Raw genomic sequence first — 25,412 nt, forward strand, 5'->3', positions numbered from 1 at the left:
TCCGAGAAATATCTTTAGTCCCGACACAAAAAATCAAAGCACCGAAGGCGCTGAATTTGTTTGGGTCTCAAAATGTCAGAAAGGTGAAGGTTGTGAGATTATAAACCAATTTGTTTTTGTATAGTGCCACCAATACTTTCCAGTGTTATAACTGTAGTAAATTGGCTATAAGACTAATTGCAACACTGATAGCCAATTCAATGTTTATTTGACTTAAAAAAATGAGTTGCCTCAACTGGCATTTGACCCAATCAAGACCTCTGGATTCATAAGCGAGCGTGCAAACCCCTCGGCCACGGTGAATTTATATGTTACTGGCCTGAAGAAAAATATATTACTCTAAATAAGGGTTTGTAACTCTTATTATTTCGACGCTAAACCTGTTGTTTAACACAGATGTAAATAATCATGGAGCTTACTATAAGCATGTATATCTATAAAGAATGAAACAATATTAGAAATCTTCGACCATTCGGGAACTACTTTGCTTGAAAATTAATGCGCCTGTCATTTGACAATCTTTACGTATTGATCTCCCCTGAATTTTTCAGCGTTAGTGTACATATAAAGGGAAGTAATCGCTTCAAAAAAGCGGACTACTTTAGGCACTTGCAATTAACAGCATTAGGCTCTGAAATTTTGCTACCATTATTTGTTTGGTCTGACGACCCAAACAAATAAAAACCTGAGTTGAATCCCTTTAAATGGTAGTCTCTATGCCACATTTGTGTCAAATATGACAATAGTTATAGTGTTGTGAGAGGTCCCTACATTTAAATACAGATAATAACGAAAATAGATACATGCTTTCTAAAGGATTACATACTATAATAGATCTGACAAGGCATTCAAGTATGATAACATGTAATATACTTAATATAAAAACACAAATTATGACAAATTGGGATTTTTTTACTCCCATCATGTGTCAAAACCCACAATGAAGTCCATTGAACGCAAAAAAGGAACAAGTCGAGTCTGTCTTGTGTAAATTTTACTGGGTCTGTCAATTTCATTCTTTATTAATCAAAACAGGTAAGGAATAACAATAGTTTAAGAGTCTTGTACTCTATACTCTGAAAGAGAAAAGAGAATAAATTATGTGATTTAGCTTATCTTCAAAGAACAACACTTGTAAATCAGTTTATCAAGTGGTGAATATGGATAATATTTATCTTATTTGTAATGCTTGACCAATTACACATTATATAATTATCTTCAAGATATTTCTGTTTTATCAATCCTTTGAGTATAACAATGATGTCCAGCATTTATATATCCCTTGTAATATTATGCATTTTATTTAAGCTAATTATATAGAAAATAGATCTACCTGCTTTTGCATAAGCATATTTTCTCTATACTACCGGGATAGACTTCTACGCATTTGCCAACAAATTTCGTTCCGCATCCTTTACCACACTCATCGTCCACAAAACAAACTACAAAAGTGTCAAAAAGTACCATCTTGTTATGAATTCGAAAAGTTTCAAAAATCATCGAGAGCAAAAATTCGCACTCTCTGTTAACTGAGTGCAAAGTGGTAAAATGTAAAACAGTTTATACATTGTGATATGTTCTCTAAATTGCATTTTATTTCAATATTATAGTAAAGTTTTACTAGTTATAGTTTTACTAGTTATATACACATATACGACGGAAACTGGATATTTTTATGTCGGGGAAACCACGGCATCTGTATAAGTATTATATTGATTATATAGGTAGACAAATACTTCGTTTAAAGCGGCCTTCGGGGTTTATTTTTTGTTGAAAGAGCAATAATTTGTTGTTTCAAACTTTGTTTTTCATTAATTTCATCTTAAAAACAGTGCATCATATCACTGCTTGTCTTTATTCAAAACAACTTCCCGAGTGATATTTATAGGGCGCCAGTGACGTTCGTTTCTAAGGACACGAATCGTCAGTTTTTCTGATTTGGACCGGTAGATTAGAGGCATCGAAGTGTTTTCTTGTTGTTTCTTGTATTCTATCGATGGCAAATTATATGAGTCAATTTATCTAACAATTTTGGTTGCTGATTTGGAACACTTTTGAGCGTATTGTTGTCGCACTTTCGTCTTGTCGTCCTGTCGCTATTGATGCACGCCAAACGGCGCGATGTCACATTGTCGCTTAGCTCAAATCGAAGGATTGGCTATTTGTGTATAAGCCAAGACATCGTGCTGCACGACAACACGCCGTTTGGCGTGCATCTCTAGCGACAGGATGCTATCGACAACGCAACGCGTTAAGTGTACCAAAATCAACCACCAAAAACAATAGCATATTTAGATTTTAGAAAAGGTAAAGGCCGCTTTAAATATCATTTTAAATTGTGCCGGTATGCCTAAATCAACTGTAACATCAGCACTAGGCCACAAATTAGCAGGTAATTATCAAGGAGTGTCCGTTGCCGAGTGGTTAAGTTCCTTGACTTCAAACCACTTGCCCCTCGAATCCCAATAGGGACTTAGAATTCTTTTATGTGGAGAAGCTATCCAGCCAGCTTATGTCAGTGAATCTACTCATGTGCTCGTTCGTGCCTTAAAGGAATCTGAAAGCTTCCTCTATCGCCATATGACCTAAACTGTGTTGGTGCCACGTAAAGACCCGACGAAATGTATTAAAAAAATGGTAATGACGACAACTGAGACAACTGTATAGTTTTAAATTTTAGTACGATAAAAGCCATGCTTACATTTCTCACACGAGCAAATTCCGTTATTTTGTACATTTGGGTCGGTGCTTACTTGATGACAATAAGGTATGTAGTTGTTTGATGAACAAGTCATGTTTGTTGAATCTCCACAATGAAGCTCTTTGTCGTCAAAGGTCACGTGACATCTTACACTGAGAGCAATACCTGCAATGTAAAAAATATGAGCAAAATATGAACAAGATCAACAAGGAAGGGCGGCGTTCAATGAACGCAACACCCAAACGACCGAGCATCACAGGACCACGGACAAAGAGCCCCGCAGGACACAAAACAAAGACAGGACACAAGGCAAAGTTTAATGATGAAAGGCAGATGAGGTAGGGTTTCATGTTTAAATGTTGAATTCTGCTTAAGCAGGTGCTAAGGGGCGTGGACGGTAGTTTGCACTTGACAGTTCCGTCCATGAACAGGCTCAATCAAACCGAGCCTGCAACATTTTCAATTTTGATGCTTTGGAACTTCTATAGGGAATCTTATTTTCTCTATTTACTTGATGATCTGTTCTATTTTTATACATATGCGTGATGAACTCATATTTTCAATTTCGGAATAAATCTTAGCAGATAAAGCAGTGTCCAAATATTCGACATAATACACGAAAACGGTGAAATTTTGAATTATGAAACATCTGTAGATGTGTTCATACGGCGGTCATCATGAAACCTTTTATGTAACACGTTAGGGTCATGTCATTAAAAGCGGCATCTTGATGAAGTTAAAGAAAACCGTGGTTAAATGAAAAACAATGGGGGAACTGAATAAAATGGAATTATGAAATGAACATATGAGATTTATGACCAATTATGTCCATCAACAGTGTTAGGCGATGCCGAAGATTGCCACGCCGACGTTTGTGAAAAAGCATTTACACAAGAGGCCGGTAGTATTTCAATTTCACTTTATATATTTATATTTTTCAATATTTTGATTTTAATAAAATACAATATACGATCCGCTCATGGATTGTATTTCAGGTGATGCCATTTTATTTAAAACATATTATTTAAATTTATAATAGAAATAAACTTTCGAAAAAGTCAGCCTCAAAATAAGTTTAAAAGCAATTTAAAACTAGTATTTAACTAAAATCACTGAAAAAATACAATAAAAGAAAAGATATGATAATATTACAGACCTATTGCTCCAAGAAACGTTAGTGCAAATAATGTATACATGTCGAAACTAAGCTTTTGGTTGAAATATAACGATGTCACTTAATAGACCTTTTATCTTCTGAAAGAAGAGTAAAATCTCGTGTCCTCTAGTTTTAATCAGAGATAAGATAATGACGAAAACGAACGTGATGTTTTAAGTCTTGGTTATATAACTTTATGCCACGATCTCTAGTTTATAATTGAACGACGTTCAAGCATACCATTTATTTTAATATTTGTAGCTTAAAGTCTTAAGTTAAATATCTTACTATATACCTTTGTTTGTTTGTATTAAAGGCCCACTATGCCCAAGAAATACTTTCAATTTTATTTCTAATTACTATTTTATTTTATGTATTTTAAAGTTTCAGAAACGTTACTCATTGGCCAATTACCTGAAGTGTCATCTTCTTCTGTTGCTTTTGGCAATTAGTACATTTAAAGTGATTTAGTATCTTGAATGGAAGTCACAGTACTATTTTGCTTACATTTTGCTACTTTTATGACATATCTTTTCACATTTAGCACGTACAGGTATTTCTACAGTTCAGAACGTGTATACATGCTCTAAATTCATTATTTAAACGGTATTAAATCAAAAAGTAAATATTTATTCATTTTTGAGGCATAATGTGCCTTTAAGTTAATGTCAATTTTATTCATTTTATATATCGTTTAAACCCGGCGGAAGGGGATTGTCACATGTTATTTGTTAGTTCCAACTGATGATGATGATAAAATGATTTTAAAAACTTATTTACCTAAGTAACAATTATAAACAATAACACATGTCTTTCAGGGTAAAAGTGCATATTAGCAACCTGACAAATGAAATATAACCCAGGGCGGAGCAAGTTTCTCGGGTTGCTTATATGCAATATAACCATGAGTCTATGAGAGACATGTCTATTTTTGTATTTAACCGAACCGACATTTTATCGCTCCGAGAGCGTGCGGCCAGGCCAGAGAACTAGATCATTACGTTTTCTAAAGTCTTTATAGATTATTCTCCCCTGGGGAATATTGCACTGGGTGATTTGATAGATCAAAATGAAATTTTTCTTCGTTATGCACTATTACTCCGAGATGATTGCGGCCAGGGGAGAGAACTAGAACATTACGTTTTCTTAAGTCTTTATAGATTACTCTCCCCTGGGGAATATTGCACTGGGTGATTTGATAGATCAAAATGAAATTTTTCTTCGTTATGCATTATAACTCCGAGATGATTGCGGCCAGGGGAGAGAACTAGAACATTACGCTTTCTTACGTCTATATAGATTACTCTCCCCTGGAGAATATTGCACACAAATTATTGAATGGGTGATATGATAGATCGAAATGACATTTTTCATCGCTATAAGAGCCATTCATCATCGATTGTGGCCAGGGGAGAGAACTAGAACATTACGCTTTCTTACGTCTATATAGATTACTCTCCCCTGGAGAATATTGCACACAAATTATTGAATGGGTGATATGATAGATCGAAATGAAATTTTTCATCGCTATAAGAGCCATTCATCATTGATTGTGGCCAAGAGAGAGAACTAGAACATAACGTTTTCTTAAGTCTTTATAGATTACTTTCCCCTGGGGAATATTGCACACACAAAAAAAATATGGGTGATATGATAGATCGAAATGAAATTTTTCATCGCTATAAGAGCCATTCGTCATCGATTGTGGCCAGGGGAGAGAACTAGAACATTACGTTTTCTTAAGGCTATATAGATTATTCGCCCCTGAAGAATATTGCAAAAAGCAAAAAAGCACTGTCACATTCCACCTCGCCTACTCAACCCACATTTTATCAACACTGATGCTTCGCTTCCAGTCATTATGACTGTGTGATTTCCCGCGAATCGTGGAAAATTCAAGGTTTAATCTCGTTTTTGATAAATCCAATCAAATATTTTGCAAGATAAGTAAGGTAGTTTAACCCGCCTTATTGAATGTTTTCTGAAAGTATGAAGTTCATAATTATACAACTAGATTTCGTCTTTAATAAATAAAATTATACTTTAAAAGTCATTTCATCACATAATACTTGTTTTCAGGATGATCTGTGGATGTGCAAAGAGGGTACCGTTTTAGTTAATGTTGCAAAGAAAGAATCGCTTTAGCAGATTTTGCAAAAAGGTACTGTTTTATCAGATTTCGCAAAGAAGGTACCGATATATTAAATTTCGCAAAGAGAGTAGCGTTTTAGCAGATTTCGCAAAGAGGGTACTCATATGCACATGCAACGTTAAAAATATAATGAAATAAATCAAATCTGACAAAAAGATTTAAAAAAAACAGCAGCACACTACTTGGGTATATTTATTCAAGTTTTGTCAAATTTGTATCAGAAATTATTCTCATATGCTCGTTTCGCCTTCAGTTTGACCTGAAATAAAGGGTAAAATAATAAGATTAATTGATGATCGTGGTTACACTGAGTTCATGTATAAACAATTTTCATATTATGTTCTTGTTTTCGGTGTTTCTGAGGATCTGATCCGAGATCTGAGACTTATAGTGGAATGGGTCAAAGGTAATAGAGTACAAGGGTTAAAACAAAGTTTGTCTTGGGTATGGACATACATGTTTTTGTTTATAGGTTTTTAAAATTTAAAAGTAATTTGGGGGAGTCCTTTTGGACCTTCTTGAAAAAAAACCTTTTTTTCCCGGGGTAAACTTAAAAAAACTCCACCCCAAAACTTTCACCCTCCCCCCTTTTCCCCTTTTATAAAATGCCCCGAGACCCGAAAATTAACAACGTTTTTTTGACATAAAATTTTTAAATTTTTAAAATCCCTCTTTTTATGTGATAAACCCCCATTCTTTTCAATTTACGATAAAAAAAATACTGAATACTTTGGGTCGTTAACATTTTTTTCGGGAACGTTTTTGCGTGTCAAAATCAATTTAAATTTTTCCCAAATTTTTGTCTGATTGGTCTTATGATGTTGGGGGGGGGGGGGTTTTTCTTAAAAATCGGTATTACATGAAACTTCTGATTTAAAGGGAAAAAACTATTAATTGAAAAGTATCATTAAATGATGATTAAAATTTATACTTAATCAAACTTCTTATTTCTTTTACAAGCGAATAATTTAAAAAAGTTTTAGTTGGGAAAAATGGTTGTAGGGAAATGTATGGGGTTTTGGGTGCGTTCACTTTTCGTTCTATACAGCGCAAAGTTTAGGCCCTTACAGCCTCGATTATTTCCCTTAAAAGGGGAAAGCACCCCCCCCCTCCCAGGTTGAGCCCCTGGGGTCATGATATTTCCGTTTACATTACTACATATATCTTGACGAAGCGTTAATTAACCATCTTATATGCTAGTACTGTGTCAAATCCATAGTATTTGTACTTCTTTCATATAAAAGTAATGTACATGTATTAAAGGGACTCCACTGAGTTTGTTTTTTTGACATGATGGAACTGAATTGTTTTCCAGATAATGTACCCATTTCGATTTTTTGAAAAATTAAATTCAAACTGTAAAAAAACCGCAAACTTGTCATTTCAAATTCGGGCTAAAGGAAAGCATAAACATACGATTTTCAATTTATTTCAAAGTATATTTCTTAACTATCTTTGCATATATTTCTGTTTAAAGTCCCCAAGCTCATTTATGTAAGAAATTCAATTGTCATGTTTTAGGCTTTTTAACCTCGGTAGAGTCCCTTTAATAAAAATATCGTTTTGTTTAGGGCTACCTTCTGATGCAAACACAGAATCTTTCTATACTGAGATGGTATGCTTCCACACATTTTGGGATATAACGTCCTGACGACCCACAACCTCTGCTGCAATCGTCTGTAGTTATACAGACTGAAATGTAATAAAATAGCGTAGTTATACATTAGTATTATGTCAAAAATATAGTTCCAATCTAAACATATACGGCGATGGAAACTATTTTTACAATAGGACTCTTCAACTATTTATTTATTTTAATTCAACTCACGGTGCATATCCATATCGGTACCCTCTTTGCGAAATCTGCTCAAACGGTACCCTCTTTGAACATGCACAGGTCATTCTCTGCTAAAAACAAACCAGCGATGGATAACAATCCAGTAAAATTTCATTGTTATAAGGAAAGGAGGTATGACACGTAGAAATGATGTATACCACGGAACACTATAATTTTTTATTTATGTGCTGATTTGTCATGTGCCCGTTTTTCATGTACTGCAACTTCACAATAAGCTACAAAAAATCGACATGTCTTGCCTCGCCCATCACCTCGAGATATTTTTTCGGGCTGAAATGAACCTATGGCTTGATTATATATGCATCATACATATTTAATATGTTCATATACATATCATCATCGGACAAATGGCAGTATATTGTCAAAAATAAATGAAAAATTCATAAAAACACCCTACTTTCGGTTTTGCAGCGGCACGGGCTACCTCTCTTCATAGATACCCTCAAAGCACGACATATGCTTTTATGTGCGTTAATCGCTAAGTGTGTAATATTTACATAAAAGTAATAAATATTACATGCATACTTAACGATTCACGCAAATAAAAGCATATGTCGTGCTTTGAGGGTACCTATTTGTTCAAAAATGAGAGGGTACCTGTGATATAAAAATTCAAATGAAGAGAGGTAGCCCGTGCCGCTGCAAAACCGAAAGTAGGGTGTTTTTATGAATTTTTCATTTATTTTTGACAATATACTGCCATTTGTCCGAAGATGATATGTATATGAACATATTAAATATGTATGATTCATATTTAATCAAGCCATAGGTTCATTTCAGCCCGAAAAATATCTCGAGATGATGGGTGAGGCAAGACATGTCGATATTTTGAAGCTTATTGTGAAGTTGCAGTACATGAAAAACGGGCACATGACAAATCAGCACATAAATGGAACATTATAGTGTTCCGTGGTATACATCTTTTCTACGTGTCATACCTCCTTTCCTTACTACAATGAAATTTTACAGGATTGTTATCCATCGCTGGTTTGGTTTAAGCAGAGAATAACCTGTGCATGTTCAAAAAGGGTACCGTTTGAGCAGATTTCGCAAAGAGGGTACCGATATGGATATGCACCGTGTAACTAGTCATTCTGTGTACGTTGTATTCATAGGTTTCTCGAGTGTCTGCTTAACAGTTACTATACTGCCGGATATTCATGACTATAACGACAGCCATTTTAGATCATCTAATTCAAAGAAATTGGCGGGCTATTCCATGTATGATCCTCGCTGCATCGTCATTTCCGTAGTTGTCGTCGTGCAAACACTTTCATTTAGCCCATTTTTCAAACATGTTTCAAAGATATCAACATGAAATTTGGAATACTTGCTTATCATGTGAGACAAGGGGTATAATTCTGAAAGATATATTGTTTGAGATATACAAATGCATGCTTAGATTCAAATATAAAGAAGTAGTTAATAAATAATTAATTTGAAACATACACTCTTGACAAGAACAGACGCCATTCATGTTCACATTCGGGTTATCGTCAATTTGGAGACAGAAAGGGGTATAGTTGACATCTTTGCAGGTCATGTTGTTTATATCTCCACAATGTATTTGTCCATCCCCATCTGTCACGTGACACTTGTAGCTCAGAACAATGGCTGGAATTATAATGCTACAATTAATTTATAGAAACTTCCCGTAACTCTTGGTATTAGTTTGATATATTTGAGTATAAAAACAAAACAAAATATTGATAAGAACAGCTTGATATTTTCCCTTAGAGTTAAAGATTTCAACGGTATCATGGTGCCCTCAGTGGTTGTCAAAGCATCATAACAGTTATTACATAGAGCATCAACCACAATATTACCGTACAATATACAGTGAAAACTCTGAAAAACAGAATCCTCTGAAAACCGTACGGTATTTTCTCCTTATAAACTCATTGAAAAAAAAGGTTTCCTGTTTTACTTAAAATTTTGTATAATTAAAAACACATACATAAATATTAGCCATGGCTTGCAACTTAGTGCGAAACCGAGTAACAATTTGTTTCAGTGCAGAATCTCAAGAATGACTGTTTACTAGTAAACCTGGGGAAAAATTTGTCGGATAACGAACGCCATGTTTCGTCATTTATTTCTTTATTACTTTAAACTTTCGGCGTCAGAAAAGACTACGTAAGAACAATTTAATGTTAAAAACTGTGTTATGAATATCTTTTACATAATTTTATGTCTGGCCAATATTTTCAAGATAGTAGACTTGGCTTAATTAACTGGTTGCGAAAGACCTTCCGTAGATGATACAACAGGAAGCAGTTGGCCTCGAAATTGTAGAAATTTAAAGCGAAAGAAATGTGAAAGAAAAAATGCTGGTGGGCTAGCACAAATTGATCATATAAAAGGACAAACCCTTATTCACATAACGTGTTACTAAACTACCCAAGTACGATGCCTGGTATTTTTAAATAAATAAATAAATGAATAAATCAATTATGAAAAAATAAATATATTGACATGAACAACTCACCAATGGCTGCCAGAAACGTCAACGCAAGAAGTTTATACATATCAACTCTTTGAAGTGTAATTATCGTACAAGAATATCACGTCAATACTGAGCTTTATATTTTAATCGACGAACGTAGTAAGTTGTCTGTGAAAGATAAGAACAAAGAATGGAGAACAAAACGTGATATTGTGCTGCATAAATGATATGATCTTGCCCCCATGGGCAGCGTTATCTGTATGAAATATGTATTTCTACAGTCCAAATATTCATGATTCAAACCTGAAGTCTAAAGTATACATATTTCAGCACAGAGAGGTCCTCTTTATACATGGGAAGGATATAAGATAAGAATGCACACACATGTTAACATTTGTAAAATGTTGAAAATATGTTAAGTCACAAAAAGTATATTATCATTTAAAATGATATTATTAAATAATATGACACTATAAACAAATCACAATAATGAGGTCGCGACCCCAGGGTCAAGGTCACATTTAAAGGTCAAATTGTACTTATTCGCGATTGATTATTACAATGGTTTTAAAATAACCTTTTCTCAAATGATAAAAAATGTGATAAAGAATACGTGATGTAAATAAGCGACATCACGTGATAAAAGCATACATGACTGTATTACGGTGTCCTATTTCGTCCAATACAAATGTAATGTAGCTCTATTGAAGGGAAGACAACACGTGAAATATAACGTTAGTTTATGACGATATTGATGATGTCCCCTTTATTTTCATATCCATATTCTGCCTTGGATTACGACGCAATAATGTTCATTTCAAAGACAAAATATAGTTTATTGAACTGTTTTTATTTAATATAGTAAACAAGTACACGCAATCAAAATTTACGTCCCCGTATGTACGCCATGTTGCTTTATTATATTTTGTCAATTATAATCAATCTTGATTGTAAATTAAAAATCTTGATATATGGTCAATGATTTATCCATTTATCTAAATACATTCTTCACTAAAGATCTACATTAACATGTTTGTGGAATGTCCGTTTTAAATTTTTTTTATGATAACCTTCGAATCCGTATCCTCGAACTAAGTACTGGTGACAAAAGGGGAAACATGGTTGTGACATCATTGGAACTCGAACCTACAACCGCCTGACTGAGAAGCAGACACCTTACCATTAAGACCTTTCCTGGAGGCCGCTCGCTGCGATATCTTAAATGACGCCATCATGTTATGCGAGTTCATATATTATGTTAAAGGCACATTTTATGCCTCATTTTCATTTAAACTCGTTAGAAATTTAAAACATGCATTCAATGATATTTTTAACATAAAAGCATTTTATTGTTTAAGAACTGAAAAAAGTAGCGCAAAATGTGCAGTAATGTGTCGTACAGGTAGCAAAATGTAAACGAAGTAGTATTTTGACTTCCATACAAAATACTAATTCACAATAATTTTACTTATAGCCAACATATCAAGAGAAGTAAACGATAGTTCATCTTTGTGGAAAAAGAGTATTTTAGTAACTGTAACAAGATACCGAAAATAAAACACTTATTAGACATAATGGGCCTTTAAGATGACTTTACAACTTTATTCATTGGATAAGAAATATATAGAGAAGGTGTTTACCTTTCAAATATTGTTTGTAGCTAAACATTTGCTTAATCTCTGAACCGACGATGACAAAGTATTAATTCATTTTTTAAAGAATTTATTTTATTGTTATGACGGATTTAATTTCATAATTGACGGATATAATTAATGAGGAGTGTTATTTAAAACCTGAATTCATCGACCCCCATATATCGCCTTCTTAAAGTATTACATATCATTCTGCCAAACACGATTAATATTGTACTGAATGATTTAAAATGACATTGGTTGTATGAATAGAAAAAAGAAGTGATTAAATCAATTAACCTAGCAAATAATTTTAATCCTCTTATTAAAAATATTTAAATCAGTGACCGGAGATTAATGTTTTAAAGTAGATTTAGCGAAGGATACTCCTAGAAGTTTAAGAAAAAAACAAAAAAACAAGTATAATATTACAACAGACTTGGACGTACAGGCGTAAAGACAGACATAATAAATTCATCACTTGCAATAATGTGATTATTCTACACCAATATTTAAAAGGATTTTTAATAAACTTAACGGAAATATAATTTAAAAAATACATTTAAAAATGGCGGATGACGATTTTTTTGGTGCAAAACCGGACGTGACAAAAGAGCTTATAAAGACGAAAGCCTCGAATAAAAGCACGAGAATGGAATATCTAAGGTAGATAATTCAAAGTCATCTTTATTTTACAGACTTTAAACGTTGTCATTCGAGTAATGTAAAAACGTGAACATAATTTTTCTCAGCATTCTTGTTCAAATGAGTATTTAAAAAAATCCGTTGACTTCGGATGTTATCAAAATAACCTTTTAGCTTCCATGCAAAATACAAAATCACTTTCATTGTTCTTATTTCCAAAAAGCGAAAGAAGAAAAAGATGATTAAGGCAAATGTTTAAGGAGTAACTTTTTAGAAACTAAAAATTAAAGATCCTGTTACTCATTTTTTATGGTTTTTAAGTCATAAATATTATGTTCAAATGAAGATTTATCAATATTGTATGTTCCAAAAAGCATTATTTGTCAAGATATTACCGAATTTACATTTTATGAAAATAGAGGGAGGTAATTAGAAATTTATTTTCGAAAGAGTCTTAACCCAATCTTTTAAAAAGAAATATATAGAAATGATTGCTTATAATGCGAAAAACATTTGCAGTGCATATTTGACATATTCTTGGAAGTTTGGAAACTGTTTTAGAAGGATAATTATATACATAATAAATTATATAAAATTTCTCGTACATATATTAAATCACACGATCTTTAAAAGCTTTTGATAAATAAAAAAATAACATTTGTTGAGCATATTGGTTCTTTTCATGCTGTAACAACGCTAGTCTAAAACTTTATTGTAGTTATAAAAATACGACATTGAAATAAAAGGGTCTTTTAATTTTTTCTATCTTTTATTTATTTATTTATTTTGCCTTTTTTAGACCTGATATCCACTATTTGTTTGACATTTTAATATAATAATAAAGACGTTGGTCGAGTCATGCTATTCTTCTTTATCGTGTTAGCATTTTTTTTTTGGGGGGGGTGGGGATTTTGGAGGGGAGGGGGGTTTACCTTATCGATAGGTTATCTTGAACAATTATGAATGTTAGCAATCGAGATTATTCCTTGATAAAATGATTTTCTTGAACTGTTTCAACCACAAATGGGATGTACATACTGTGCCAATTTTTAGTTGTTGAATGCAAGGCGTTTATGATTAACCTCTTGTTCATGTGATCCAAAAGAAGTGTTTTATATTATATTAGAATTTTATCAAGTTAGAAATTGCATTTAGATAACCTCTTTGTAAATGAGGCTAACTCGCTAGCGCTATAATTCCTTGTTTAAGTTACAAAAGTTCTGCTTTTCTAGTAAGTTGGTGTTGTTTGTTTGTTTCTTCAAAAGCATTATTTGAAAATATTAGAAAATCGGAATAAACTCGGAGAACAGTGTCCAAAACTTGCGACAAGTTCTGAGATACCTTCAGAAAAAATTGTCCGAGTCATGTCCGAGTCAAGTCCTTCAAGTTTTCAATTTGTTTATCTAACTTCCCCGTTCCCAGATTTTGCTGTCATATGAATAACCTCTCCTGTAATTTATTCGCAGGATGAAATCTGAAATGTCAGTTATAAACAGACAAGCGTCTTCAATGCATTCTATACCCGAAGAGACAGCCAGTCGAAGAACAAGTGTAGTTTTACCGGAAGTTGTAATGAAGGAACAGCAAGAGGAGCCAGAAGTGACGTCATTTCCGTTTGTCGAAAGTACAAATGGTGCCTCAAAGAGACGCGACAGTAACGTAAAAGCTATAGACGCAAAGGATAATATTGGACATAAACACGGTGCTAAGCTATGCACGCTATCAGCGATGGTCCATATGAAAATCATCGCGTCAAAAAGAGCTAAGTCCATTAAACAACTTCGTAGAAATCCGAAAACTACTTTAGATGACAAAAATAAATTGAATGAACTCGATTCCGATAGTGATGAAAATGACGAAAACGACGGCCCATTATCATACCTAAATAACTGCCGCTATTTAAGAGGAACAAAAGAAGACCAGGAGCTGTCGATTGAAGACATTTTTGGTTGATTTATCTCTTTGAGATATTTTGAATCTTATACGTTCTAAGTAAAACATGGCAGATCGTTTTCAATAATAATATAATGCATAGATAATTATCAAAGGGAGACCTCACATTCTTTTCAATTTCATGATTATGTAGTTATCGTTTTTTTTCTGTTATTTTATTGGTGTAGAAAAATACTTTCCAATATTGCTAAGTGTATATATGTTTCTGGTCATACTTATTTATTATCACAATACAGAAAATGTCGCCAACTTTATATGTTATACTTACTTTATTATGTTTTTTATTGTAATATTTTGTCATCCCCTATTGGTTATTAAGATAGTTATTGCCCCAGTGCCCATTTCTTCCATCGTCGGTTAGCCATGATATATATTCCGTACATAACTACGAGGTTATTATTTTATATCATAATTTAGACGTAAATTTATCTAAATACCGTAGTATGTACGGAATATTTATACCGTGGGTAAGCGACGATGATATCTTCTTCTTAATTTTTTTTTGTTTAAAAAGGATACCTTTAGAAGTTTTATAATGCATAGTTTGAAAACATGTTATAAAAGGCATTGAAAGATCTATGTTTCCTGTTATTATAGCACATGATTTATTGTTTACATGCTTCTATGAAATTTAATGATAATATTATATGAATTTATTTGTTATTTTTCATGTTACTATATAATTATTGATATTTTTTTTAATGAAAACGGAAACGTACTTCTTTCGTGAAAAAAGAGGTTATTCATTTTAATTGCTTATTTATATCATTTATTGATGATTTATTTATGATTGACATTTACGGAACACTAACACAGTAAAGATTATTTGGCAAACTCCCAGCTTAATTGGCGGAGAAAACCTTTCATATTTGAGCCGCGCCTGACAAAACCAACATAATGGGTTTACGATCAGCATGGATCCAGACCAGCCTGCGCATCCGCGCAGTTTGACCAGGATCCATGCTGTTCGCTATCAGTTTCTCTACATGTAATAGGGTTGGTAAGTGAACAGCATGGATCCTAATCAGACAGCGCGGATGCGCAGGCTGGTCTGGATCCATACTGGTCGCAAACCCATTATGTCGGTTTTGTCGTGACACGGCTCATTTTATCTCAAACACATGACAGAATCCACAGTCCCTGTTGGGATTCGAACAGTCGAACTTTGATTACAAAACTGTTTAAGCCGACAATCTATTTAGAAAACGTATCTTCATGAATGTGTGAATAAGAGAGCATATCTAGACGACAGCATGAAGTAATAACAATACTAGTATTAGGTATGCATTACTAATTGAGGAGCAATCTGGATTAAAGAGCACATCTAACCAACGGTTTGTATTGGACAGATTTTTATTTTGTAGTCTGAACTAAAGGACATGTCTACTCGCATGGTAATCAAAAGAGCTGCCTCTTTCGGACGTATACGGTAAATCGCTCTATCGAAACTTCCTAGCTAGTGCATGTCGCTAAATTCAGATGTTAACAAAGGTAAAGTGTTGTCATTGTTTATATATTTTTCAAAGTTTACATCAAATATCGAAATTCGAAGGATGTTAAATCATGTAGATTGAATTAAAGTTTCCAAGAAACTTAAAGTTGATAAATTTGTGTTTTAAATGTAGTTGTGGTGGCGTTTCCCAATCAGCAAATGTAGCGTTGAAATCATGAAATATATAATCATCCTTCTATTTTCATTTAACCATCGGTACAGATTTAAAAGTAGAGAAAATGTCTGGAATACCAACAATTGCATTTGATTAGAAAGCTGTTTATCTTAGCCAACGATTCAGAATAAGAGAGCATATGTAGTAGACAATTTACATTAGTGAAAACACATCGTCCGTTTGAATTAGAGTACATTTAGCCCACGGTCTGAATTAGAGAGCAGATTTAGATTAAAGTCTGGATTATACAGCGGATTTAGCAGAGAACCTGAGTAATCATTTCTTGTCAACTGAGCAGAGTTTGTCGACCATGTTAATTAAAGAGAATACTTAACAAACTGTCTGAATAGAGACGTTCATCGTTAAGCCGACTGTCCGATTTCGAAAACAGATAAAAGTAGGTAATGTGTACAAAATTGATATATTGCTTTCACGATAAAATGCCGTTTGATTTACAAGTCTGCCTTGAAATGATCATTAAATACTCCGAGTTAAGCATTTATATCTTTTGCAGTTTTGGAATCATTCAACTTAATGAGCAATTTTTACAAAAAGTCTAAGTTAAAAAGAAACATATAGCTTTAAGATTAATATCCCTTGCTTGCCTAACAACTGTACCTTCTCACGATGAACAAGTATTCCATGTTGATATGTTTCAAAATTATGAACTTATTCTACTTGATAATAGTCAATTTCGACAAAACTCAAAATAAAAAGGGGCGTAACTAAAATAAACTGAGGTTAAACTGAAACACCTCTTGCCATGATAAGCATGCATTACAGGTTCCATATTGATACTTTTAAACTTGTTTAAGTAATGAGCTACATTAAAGGGTTTGCAGGAGAACGACCAAGACGACTCTGCAGCGATCATAATAGCTCGACATTTTCTCTGAAATAAAGTAGCTAAGATGGATGAAAAACAACAGAAATCAATCAAAATTTTATTATTTATTTTATAAGTCAATTTATACCAACAGTGAATAAAAGGGAATTGGTTCTTGAAATGGATTGAAAAGGAAACTTTGTATTTAGTTTATCATTTAGGCTATTATGCGCTTACTCTTGTGAAATGTTTAAAGTGTTTTATTCTTTAATGTAAAAAAGGTTTTTCATCATTTACATGTAATCTATTTATTGACATTTTCATTATCATCAACTTAACATTGCAAATTGGTTTCATATTTTGTAACGCTGATCTTAATTTCAACACTTTTGTGTCATATCTTGACATATCAGACAGTATCTTGTCCGTAATATTTATGTCGAATATACATAGATGCTTTTCTTTTCTAAACAGTTTTACAACTTTAACTTGCTTCATCATCTTTTTAACAAAAAAGTCTTAATTGAGGGTAAATGCACATGTTAATCGTGTATTATCATCTGCATAAGCACAAGGAGGCGTTTAAAGCCAGAGCCCGCATAAAAGCTTACGTGTATATCGGTAATTTGCTTTCGGTATCTGTGTTTTACCAGACCGGTGATGACATTTCAACTTCTTGAATTATCGGGTTCATCTTCACGAATTCATGATTTCTACTTCACAAATTCACGATTTTAACTTCACAGATTCACAATTTCAGCTTCATGAGTTAAAGATTTCAAAGTCATGAAGTCACAATTTCAACCATAAGATGTCAAGATTTCAACTTCACAAATTCAGGTTCACCATTTCAACTTCGTGAAGTTGAAATTGCTTAATGGCTCAGATTATGAATTTTCCATCTAATGTAAAAGGAAAATTTACAATCTTATTTTCTTTAATAGAAGATGATTTAACTTCTGAATTGATTATATTTTGAATAGAAAAAAAGGTTGCATAAAGCTGATTACAGAGAAAATCAAATTTCACCAGTAGTTATTACATACTTGCATGCCTAACATGCCACATTTAAATCGTTTTTAAAGTTACTCTGTGGAAACCAATAATTTCACAGAAAAATGTCTGAAAAGGGGGCATAACACTTTCAATGTTGAGTTGATTGTTATGAAAATTAAACTTAACTTGTGTTGTTATATAACATACTCGCATGTTAAATATAAACATAATCATTCAAAATGCTTCAAAAGTTATTCTGCTTAAACCAATTATTTCACTTAAAAAATCTTAGAAAGGGGCATATATAACTAAAGAGTGGATTGCAGCCAAAATCGACCTTGACCGGTGTTTTGATATAACATAGTTACATGCTTGTGAAATCCTTCAAATTTTATTCTACGGAAACAAATAATTTATTTTGCTTAATCGAGGGCCAATTGTCCTTAAAATTTAGCTTATCGTGACAGAATGAACTACTCGTATGTTATGTTTACAGTTAGATGCGCGCGGACTGACGAACCGACAATACCTATATACGACCCGAAGGCCTATGGGCGTATAAAAAACAACAAAATTCCATGTTTAAAAATAATTTTCTTTTTATTACCTCCATTTACATTAATAACATCAATATTATATAAATATTATATATATAAATTTATAACTGAAGTGTCACCTCATCCCCCCCCCTCCGCCTTCTACTAATCGGGCAGAACCATTATATTTACGAAAATGGCAATGATTTTGAAAGTATTGTCGGGTAGTTGATGTTACATGCCAAATAACTGAAATCTGGACACAAGAAGACATACATTTAAATAAGTTTTTTTAATCTAAGTGGCATGATTTGTATCACTTTTGTAGAAGTCCACAAGGCTATGATTTATACTAAACAACTAAACTCTAACCTGTATTTATAGATATGTTAAAATATACTTTACCATCGGCCTAAAAACCAAGCATAAAACAACTAAAAGTAAAGAATACTTTTTCCCTTAAATTCCTATAAAAATGCCAACTGATCAGTCTGGTGTACATTCCGCAATTCATAATAACACTTCTTATCTTACTGACAAGGCTAGGTTTTCCTTTTTCATGATTCGGCAACTATGTTCCATTGCATACGTAAGTCATACATTTACCAATCGGAAATGTGTTGCACTGAGTTATAAATCGCTTATGATAATAAAGAATAATAAATAGAAAACATGATTCTATAGTATAATATCTCACAAACAATCAATGCAGCGGGTGTATTTTCTCAGGTACATTAATCAGACAAAACGCTACTACACGCATTTTACACATAGCCGTTGATTGTCCATCGTCATTTTCGTATTTATAATGGCTGCGTCAAATAACACTCCAATTAGGTTTACGATATGGTACCGAGCTGAAATTGTTAAATCATTAAAAGTTTCCAGCCGCTGAAAGTCAAAATCTCAAATTATATACGGAGTCAAACCGATGCCTCTGTCGCGGTCGATTCACACTTGTAATGTGAAGTAGGCTTAAGCTGTTATGATAGACACACATTGAATGAATACTTCAGGCGAAAACTAGCGACTGTGCATGTTAAACGATTTCAAATGAAGTATAACATACCTGCTGACCTAATGTCTGCGATTTCAATTGGCACGAAAACACCTCATTTTTATGAAGAACATTGAATTGACTTAAACGTATTTTTTATATTTCTATAACCATGACATATACTCATATGATATGTATATCCTCATGGGCTTTTCTGGTTACTGGAATTTGATATAAACTTTGAAACTGAAACTTATCAGCCTTATTTAAAAGTTGCTAACAGAGAAATGTTTACACCTTGTAAAACATTTATCGGATATTCTTTCAAGAGATTACACCTGATTTTATTTAAATCGGATTAATTTATGTTTACATGTCATGCTGTTTAAGCTATAACAATGCAAAATAACGCACACTGTTACAAATATAGACGCAAAATTTCTTACCTTTTCATTTAAAAGGGTATCAATAAGATTTAAGATATAGGACACACATTGCTTTTTTTGAAGTGTGTTTTGGAAGTACAATTTTTCACATTTAAACTTAAAATTTCAACTCGGTTGTAGAATGATGAAAAAACACAACCCCAGTGATGTTGGTTCGAGGAGAGAATACTTAAGGTAAATTTTTAAATTGTCAAAATAGTTCGACAATAACAGGAAAAAAAATGTGTTTAATGTTTTCTTTAAACCTTTTCGTATTTGGTTGCTTTTTTATTTGAACATTAAGGGTGAAACATGAAGAGGGTTTTTGTTGGGGTTTATGCTATGAACACCAACACAATAGCGATAAAATAACGACTTCCAAGCAATTTTGGTAGTTAGACATCAGGTGTCCTTCTGTATTTTATGTCATGCACGTTCCGTAAGTTAGCTTGATAGCTTCCTCCCATGAAAGAATCCAAAGTCCCTTTGGGTATGCGAACCCACAGTGGTGATGAGCAAATGGTTTAAAGTCAACTACCTTAACCACTCCGCACTCAAAATAAATAAAACAACAAGAATAGTGTTTATCTATTTTAAGGATGAAACAGGAAGAGATAACGGAGAAGAGGCACGCGAATGCTGCATGTTTTATATACAACGGAGATGAACGAGGGAAAAAACAGTCATCCAGCATTTTTGCAAAAGATCAAGTCGTAAAAGACACGAAACCGGAAGTTATACCATTTCCGTTTTCCGAAACAACTAAAACAGTCGAAAAGCAGCCAACCGAAACGCAAACAAAAGCAAGAAGTCACAGAGCGGCATTTACTGTAGTGTCAGCAATCTTCCACATGAAATATATGGCAGATCGGCAAAGAGCACAGAAGTTGAAGGAAATGGCAATGCCATTGGAAAAAGACTTAAGGCGGTTAAGTTTGCAGCTTGATGACAAGTATAATGACGAGGTTAGTAATGACGACGCATGGGATTATTTGAAACACTGTCGATATCTTCGTGGAGTTGAAGAAGACAAAGAATTGACATGTGAAGAAATATTTGAATGATAAAAACTACCCAAATGAAATATGTGTATGGTTATATCTTTTGTTTGTATAAATGCGTATATTATTACTAACTAATTAAAGTAATTGTTGGCATCACTATCTATACTTCTGGCCTCCATAACTAAACATGTCGCTTTTTAGGCTTTTGGCGTTAAACTACATTAAAGTGATGGATCAACTCTTATAGCATCGGCTACTTATTCATTGACGGTTTATGTACATGCAGTCACAAAACAGCCGAACCAGCTTAAATGATCAAAACCGTGTCCGGTTAATGACCCCATTGGACAGAGATAGGAGTTTTGAATATACACACATTAATTGTTTTCAAAATAAGTTTGTTTGTATTTGGATTTTCCTTTTATTTTCTTTCTTTTTTTTCATTTCTTTTTTTAAGTTTATTTATTTATACATTTCTTTATTTATTTTTGTCATTTTTTTATTTCTATTTCTGTTTTGGGTAAGTTTTACAACGCACCGGCACAGTTAAGATTATATGGTGACGTTTAAGCTATAGTGGTGGAGGAAGACATCAAGTGCCTACCGTACATTATTATAGACGCCAGAGTAGAACCACCGACGTTCCGTAGGCTAGCAGGATAGCTCCCTCTCATAAAAGAATCAAAAGTTCATGTCGGTATCCGAACCCACAGCGGTGATGAGCATATGGTTTGACGTCTGCGACATTAACTACTCGGTTCAAAATTAATAAAACAACAAGAATATGTTAACCCACTGTTGTGTAAACAAATATATGTACTTAATCGACACAAATGGAGTCATTGGTCAAAATATAATGTCATGCTTTAAGGATTAAGGGATTTAGTTTTGCGAACATACCACCTGCTTGTTAAAAAGATCAGTCTTAACTGTTGATCAACTTAATGTATAATTTATATAAAATCACTCTTATCAAAATAAATACAATTAGTATGTTGGTTATATAAAAAAGGCATCGTGTAATTATGAAGCTGTGTTTTTACACACAGTAAGGTCATTTTCAGATTAATCTTCACAATACATTGTAGTGTCATTTGATTTGAACCAACCAGAACGTCAGTCTCTACAATGTATTTTTGACTGAGTGAAATATTTTTCTCAACCTTAGCTTCAATAACTTTGTAAATAACCTTGTCAATAACATTGGCGAGAAAATACATGGCAAGAAATGCTGTCGTGAAGATGTAAAACATCATTAAAAATAACACATGGTTCCGGATCCAATGCACAAAGAAAATCAATAAACTTAATTGCTTATTAATTCTAGTGCAAACAAATCAATATATCAGAAGGAAAGAAATGTTTGCACATCATTTTAAAAACTAAAGCATTAAGCATCCATTCAGTACAATAAGACAAAAATAGCAATCTGATATAGTAATATCATTTCCAATATATATATTCCAGAAATAAAAATATGTATATCTAAGCACCATCCATAGCAAAATAGTGCTTGACAACCTGTTATAACATAAAGAAGCCATACTAATAATATATACGTTACTGTTGTAACACTATCACTTTGTTAACATCAATTCAATTGAAAAATGAAGACTGAAAAGAAAAATATATTGCTGACAATTTTGAAAATGTGACTTAAAGATTCTCCAAAATAGAGGCGACCTTGTGTCGACTTATTCAAAAACAAAACTTCTCAACCCTATCCTAAAAGAGATGGATCTGTTCGACACATAAAATAAACATTTATAGACTTATTGACTATCTAGTTTTTGTAGCATTATTATCAAATCACCAGATCAATTCTTCTTTTTTAAAACCCTCAAACAATGATAAAGTTAAAACTCTAAAAGAGCATAAAAAGCTTTAATAATTAAAGAAATTAAAGATTCCAAATCCTGAATTTAAACAACATAATGTTTTAGCAATTTTTATATATTTACTATTGTTCGAAATTTACAATTTGGTATTCGCACAATATTTTTTTTTGAAAAACAAGCTCTAACAGGAAAGGAGGAAAAAAACTTTTTCATATAACGATTGACATCACTCTCAATAGTAACCTGTTGCTCCTGAGAAAAAATTATATGTAAATAGGCATTGCTTTTTGAAAAGCAATTTTTCAAAATTTGCAATCCTGTAGAAGTTTGTAAAGTCGCAGGATCTTTAAAAATGTTGTAATTAATCTAAGTTGAACCGAGGTTACTTTTGCTATTTAACATCTTTTTGCCCTGAACTCTGTGTTCCCAACTCTATAAGAGCCTGACTGATGACACGTGATCATAAATTGTACCTTGGGTATTCCTGGTACGGATGCTGTCTTCAACCATATCTAGGACAGGAGTTTCTACTTGCAGCACTTTATTTCCTTTTGAAAGGTATATTTTTAACATTCTCACTACAGCAAGGGAATACCAGTTTCTTATTATTTCTTTTTTTTTAAATTTAATTATAGGTACAATGCCCGTTTAAACATAATTGTGTATATCTTCTAGCACAGTTGCGAAGGTAATTTGGTTTACAATTTCTTTTTGTCAATGATCGCTATTTTGATCAATTAATCCCTTCGATTAACAGCTAAAAATAAATTCGGAACCAAAAATTCCGTCCGAATTTTATTATGTAAAGTCATACATTGGTTTTCATTTCGGTGATTCGTATGTCATAGTAATGAATGAGAACGGGAACAATTTTCACGCCTTAACCGCTGGGAAGGCAGTGTAAAAGACAAAACAAAAATAAACTTAAATTTTGTAATTAATTTTTCACATAATTATCTCATACGTAATTTATATCTTCTACAAGAAATTGCTTATTCTGTGTACTAAGCACTATGTTATGTATGTTTTTTTATTGCTGCGCAAGACTTGTTGCATGCATTCAAAAGCTATAAATATATTACCTTAACATTGTGGAAATCCCAAAATCTGTTTATAAAAGTAGTTTTAGTTTTCAGCCTGAAACTGATTTAGTAATTTTGTTTTTAAATAACTAGTCAGGCGAAATGAACTGCAAAACATTTTACTGATCAGATACAAATACAGCTAGATGTGAACTTATGTAAGGAAAACTAACGCGTAGTCTCCCGTCGTCATATGAGTGTACTCGATTTGTCTCCCTTTATTATATCATGATACCATTTGCCATGAAACATGTAACGGACATTATGAAAAAACGTCGATGAAGGGTTTTTTGTTTTGACTTATTTACATATTGATTTTTATATTTCCTACCATGATAAGTTGTTGATATTTGTAGGAAATAAGTAGCAGTTTAGGTGAACAAGAAAATGTAAATAATTTGATATTTTATTATCATCTTTAAATTTATTACTGACTAGTGACACAAACAGAACAATGTTTCGCAACTGTCATGCACATTGAATGCCGCCTTTCCTTGTTGATCTTGTTTATCATATTTTTTGAAAGTCTTGTTTCTATTGGAATTACTTTCCTTACCAGGTAGGCATTAATGAAAGCATATTATTGTTATTAAATATTTGGCACCGCTCATATGAGCAGTGTATACGATAAGTATAATTATGCAGATTAATATGATTAATAAAACATCCGGAATCATGAAATAGAAAATTTCCTGTGTGAAGGTATGATTTGGCAAGTGCATTTTTGTTTTGCGCGGAGCTTCTCAATTGCTGCATTGCACCAACATTTGTACTTGTAACCTTTTGACTTCCTCTCGAAAATCTCCCATGCTTCCTGATTAACAAGATGCCTGAATAATCCGATTTGGGGAAGATTATACGTCCTAATAATATCCTCAGTACAACATTCAGAAGTACCAATGTTGCTAAATAAGGGTATATAGAATCCTCACTGACAACTCTCTCAAGTTTTGGAAATGGGCAGACGTGGGGCAAAGGCATTCATATATTGAGTCTGAAGACTTTGCCGTATTAACATAACAGTTATAACAATAGAGGAAATATTTTAAATAAAATTATCTCATCAGTCATAGGATGATAACGTAGACGTACAAAAATGCCATCATATTTTGTTTCTGTATTTTGATTAACATGAATATTCCAATGTTACAAAATAAAGTGGTCAAAATATTCATATGTCATGTTTAGCGAATGTTTTGCTTGACAATATATCATTTTTCAACCCGAGCTTAGTGTTTATTTATTTTTTTTTCTGTTATTTTCAATAGTCTTACGCCAATTTCAATACATTTTTTGGTCACATCTCGGCGTTTGATCCACACAAACGACTTTTCTAGATACAAATGTAACTAACACGTAGATTTCAGTTTCTTCGAAACTGATTAACTATTACCTAGGTTTTTAAAACAGCCGCAATTTGGTATTATACTAATTTACGAGATAATTGTGAGGTAGAAGCTTGAACCGGGGACCCCCGAAAATTTCGATGCCCCCTTTTT

The 25,412-nt window shown here is 33.0% G+C and overlaps 4 protein-coding genes across 4 annotated transcripts; 2 read left to right on the plus strand and 2 right to left on the minus strand.

Moving 5' to 3' along the window:
- Positions 1-981: 981 nt before the first annotated feature.
- On the minus strand, positions 982-4,013 carry LOC132714955 (uncharacterized). The gene is made up of 4 exons (XM_060697890.1): positions 3,858-4,013; positions 2,702-2,866; positions 1,334-1,442; positions 982-1,076 (listed from the first exon to the last, which is right to left on the minus strand). The coding sequence occupies exons 1-4, from the start codon at positions 3,895-3,897 to the stop codon at positions 1,070-1,072; spliced, it is 321 nt and encodes a 106-aa protein (XP_060553873.1). The 5' UTR covers positions 3,898-4,013; the 3' UTR covers positions 982-1,069.
- A 2,174-nt stretch (positions 4,014-6,187) lies between these two features.
- LOC132714956 (uncharacterized) lies at positions 6,188-10,514 on the minus strand. Its single transcript, XM_060697892.1, has 4 exons — positions 10,356-10,514; positions 9,317-9,481; positions 7,587-7,701; positions 6,188-6,268 (listed from the first exon to the last, which is right to left on the minus strand). The coding sequence occupies exons 1-4, from the start codon at positions 10,393-10,395 to the stop codon at positions 6,259-6,261; spliced, it is 330 nt and encodes a 109-aa protein (XP_060553875.1). The 5' UTR covers positions 10,396-10,514; the 3' UTR covers positions 6,188-6,258.
- Positions 10,515-12,200: 1,686 nt separating this feature from the next.
- LOC132714957 (uncharacterized) lies at positions 12,201-15,434 on the plus strand. Its single transcript, XM_060697893.1, has 2 exons — positions 12,201-12,610; positions 14,056-15,434. The coding sequence occupies exons 1-2, from the start codon at positions 12,513-12,515 to the stop codon at positions 14,540-14,542; spliced, it is 585 nt and encodes a 194-aa protein (XP_060553876.1). The 5' UTR covers positions 12,201-12,512; the 3' UTR covers positions 14,543-15,434.
- A 4,552-nt stretch (positions 15,435-19,986) lies between these two features.
- On the plus strand, positions 19,987-21,125 carry LOC132714958 (uncharacterized). The gene is made up of 2 exons (XM_060697894.1): positions 19,987-20,184; positions 20,588-21,125. The coding sequence occupies exons 1-2, from the start codon at positions 20,132-20,134 to the stop codon at positions 21,051-21,053; spliced, it is 519 nt and encodes a 172-aa protein (XP_060553877.1). The 5' UTR covers positions 19,987-20,131; the 3' UTR covers positions 21,054-21,125.
- Positions 21,126-25,412: the final 4,287 nt, after the last annotated feature.

Source organism: Ruditapes philippinarum, unplaced genomic scaffold (assembly GCF_026571515.1).
Source record: "Ruditapes philippinarum isolate M1 unplaced genomic scaffold, ASM2657151v2 ctg17415_1_1_1_1, whole genome shotgun sequence".
NCBI classification, from domain to species: Eukaryota; Metazoa; Mollusca; class Bivalvia; order Venerida; family Veneridae; genus Ruditapes; species Ruditapes philippinarum.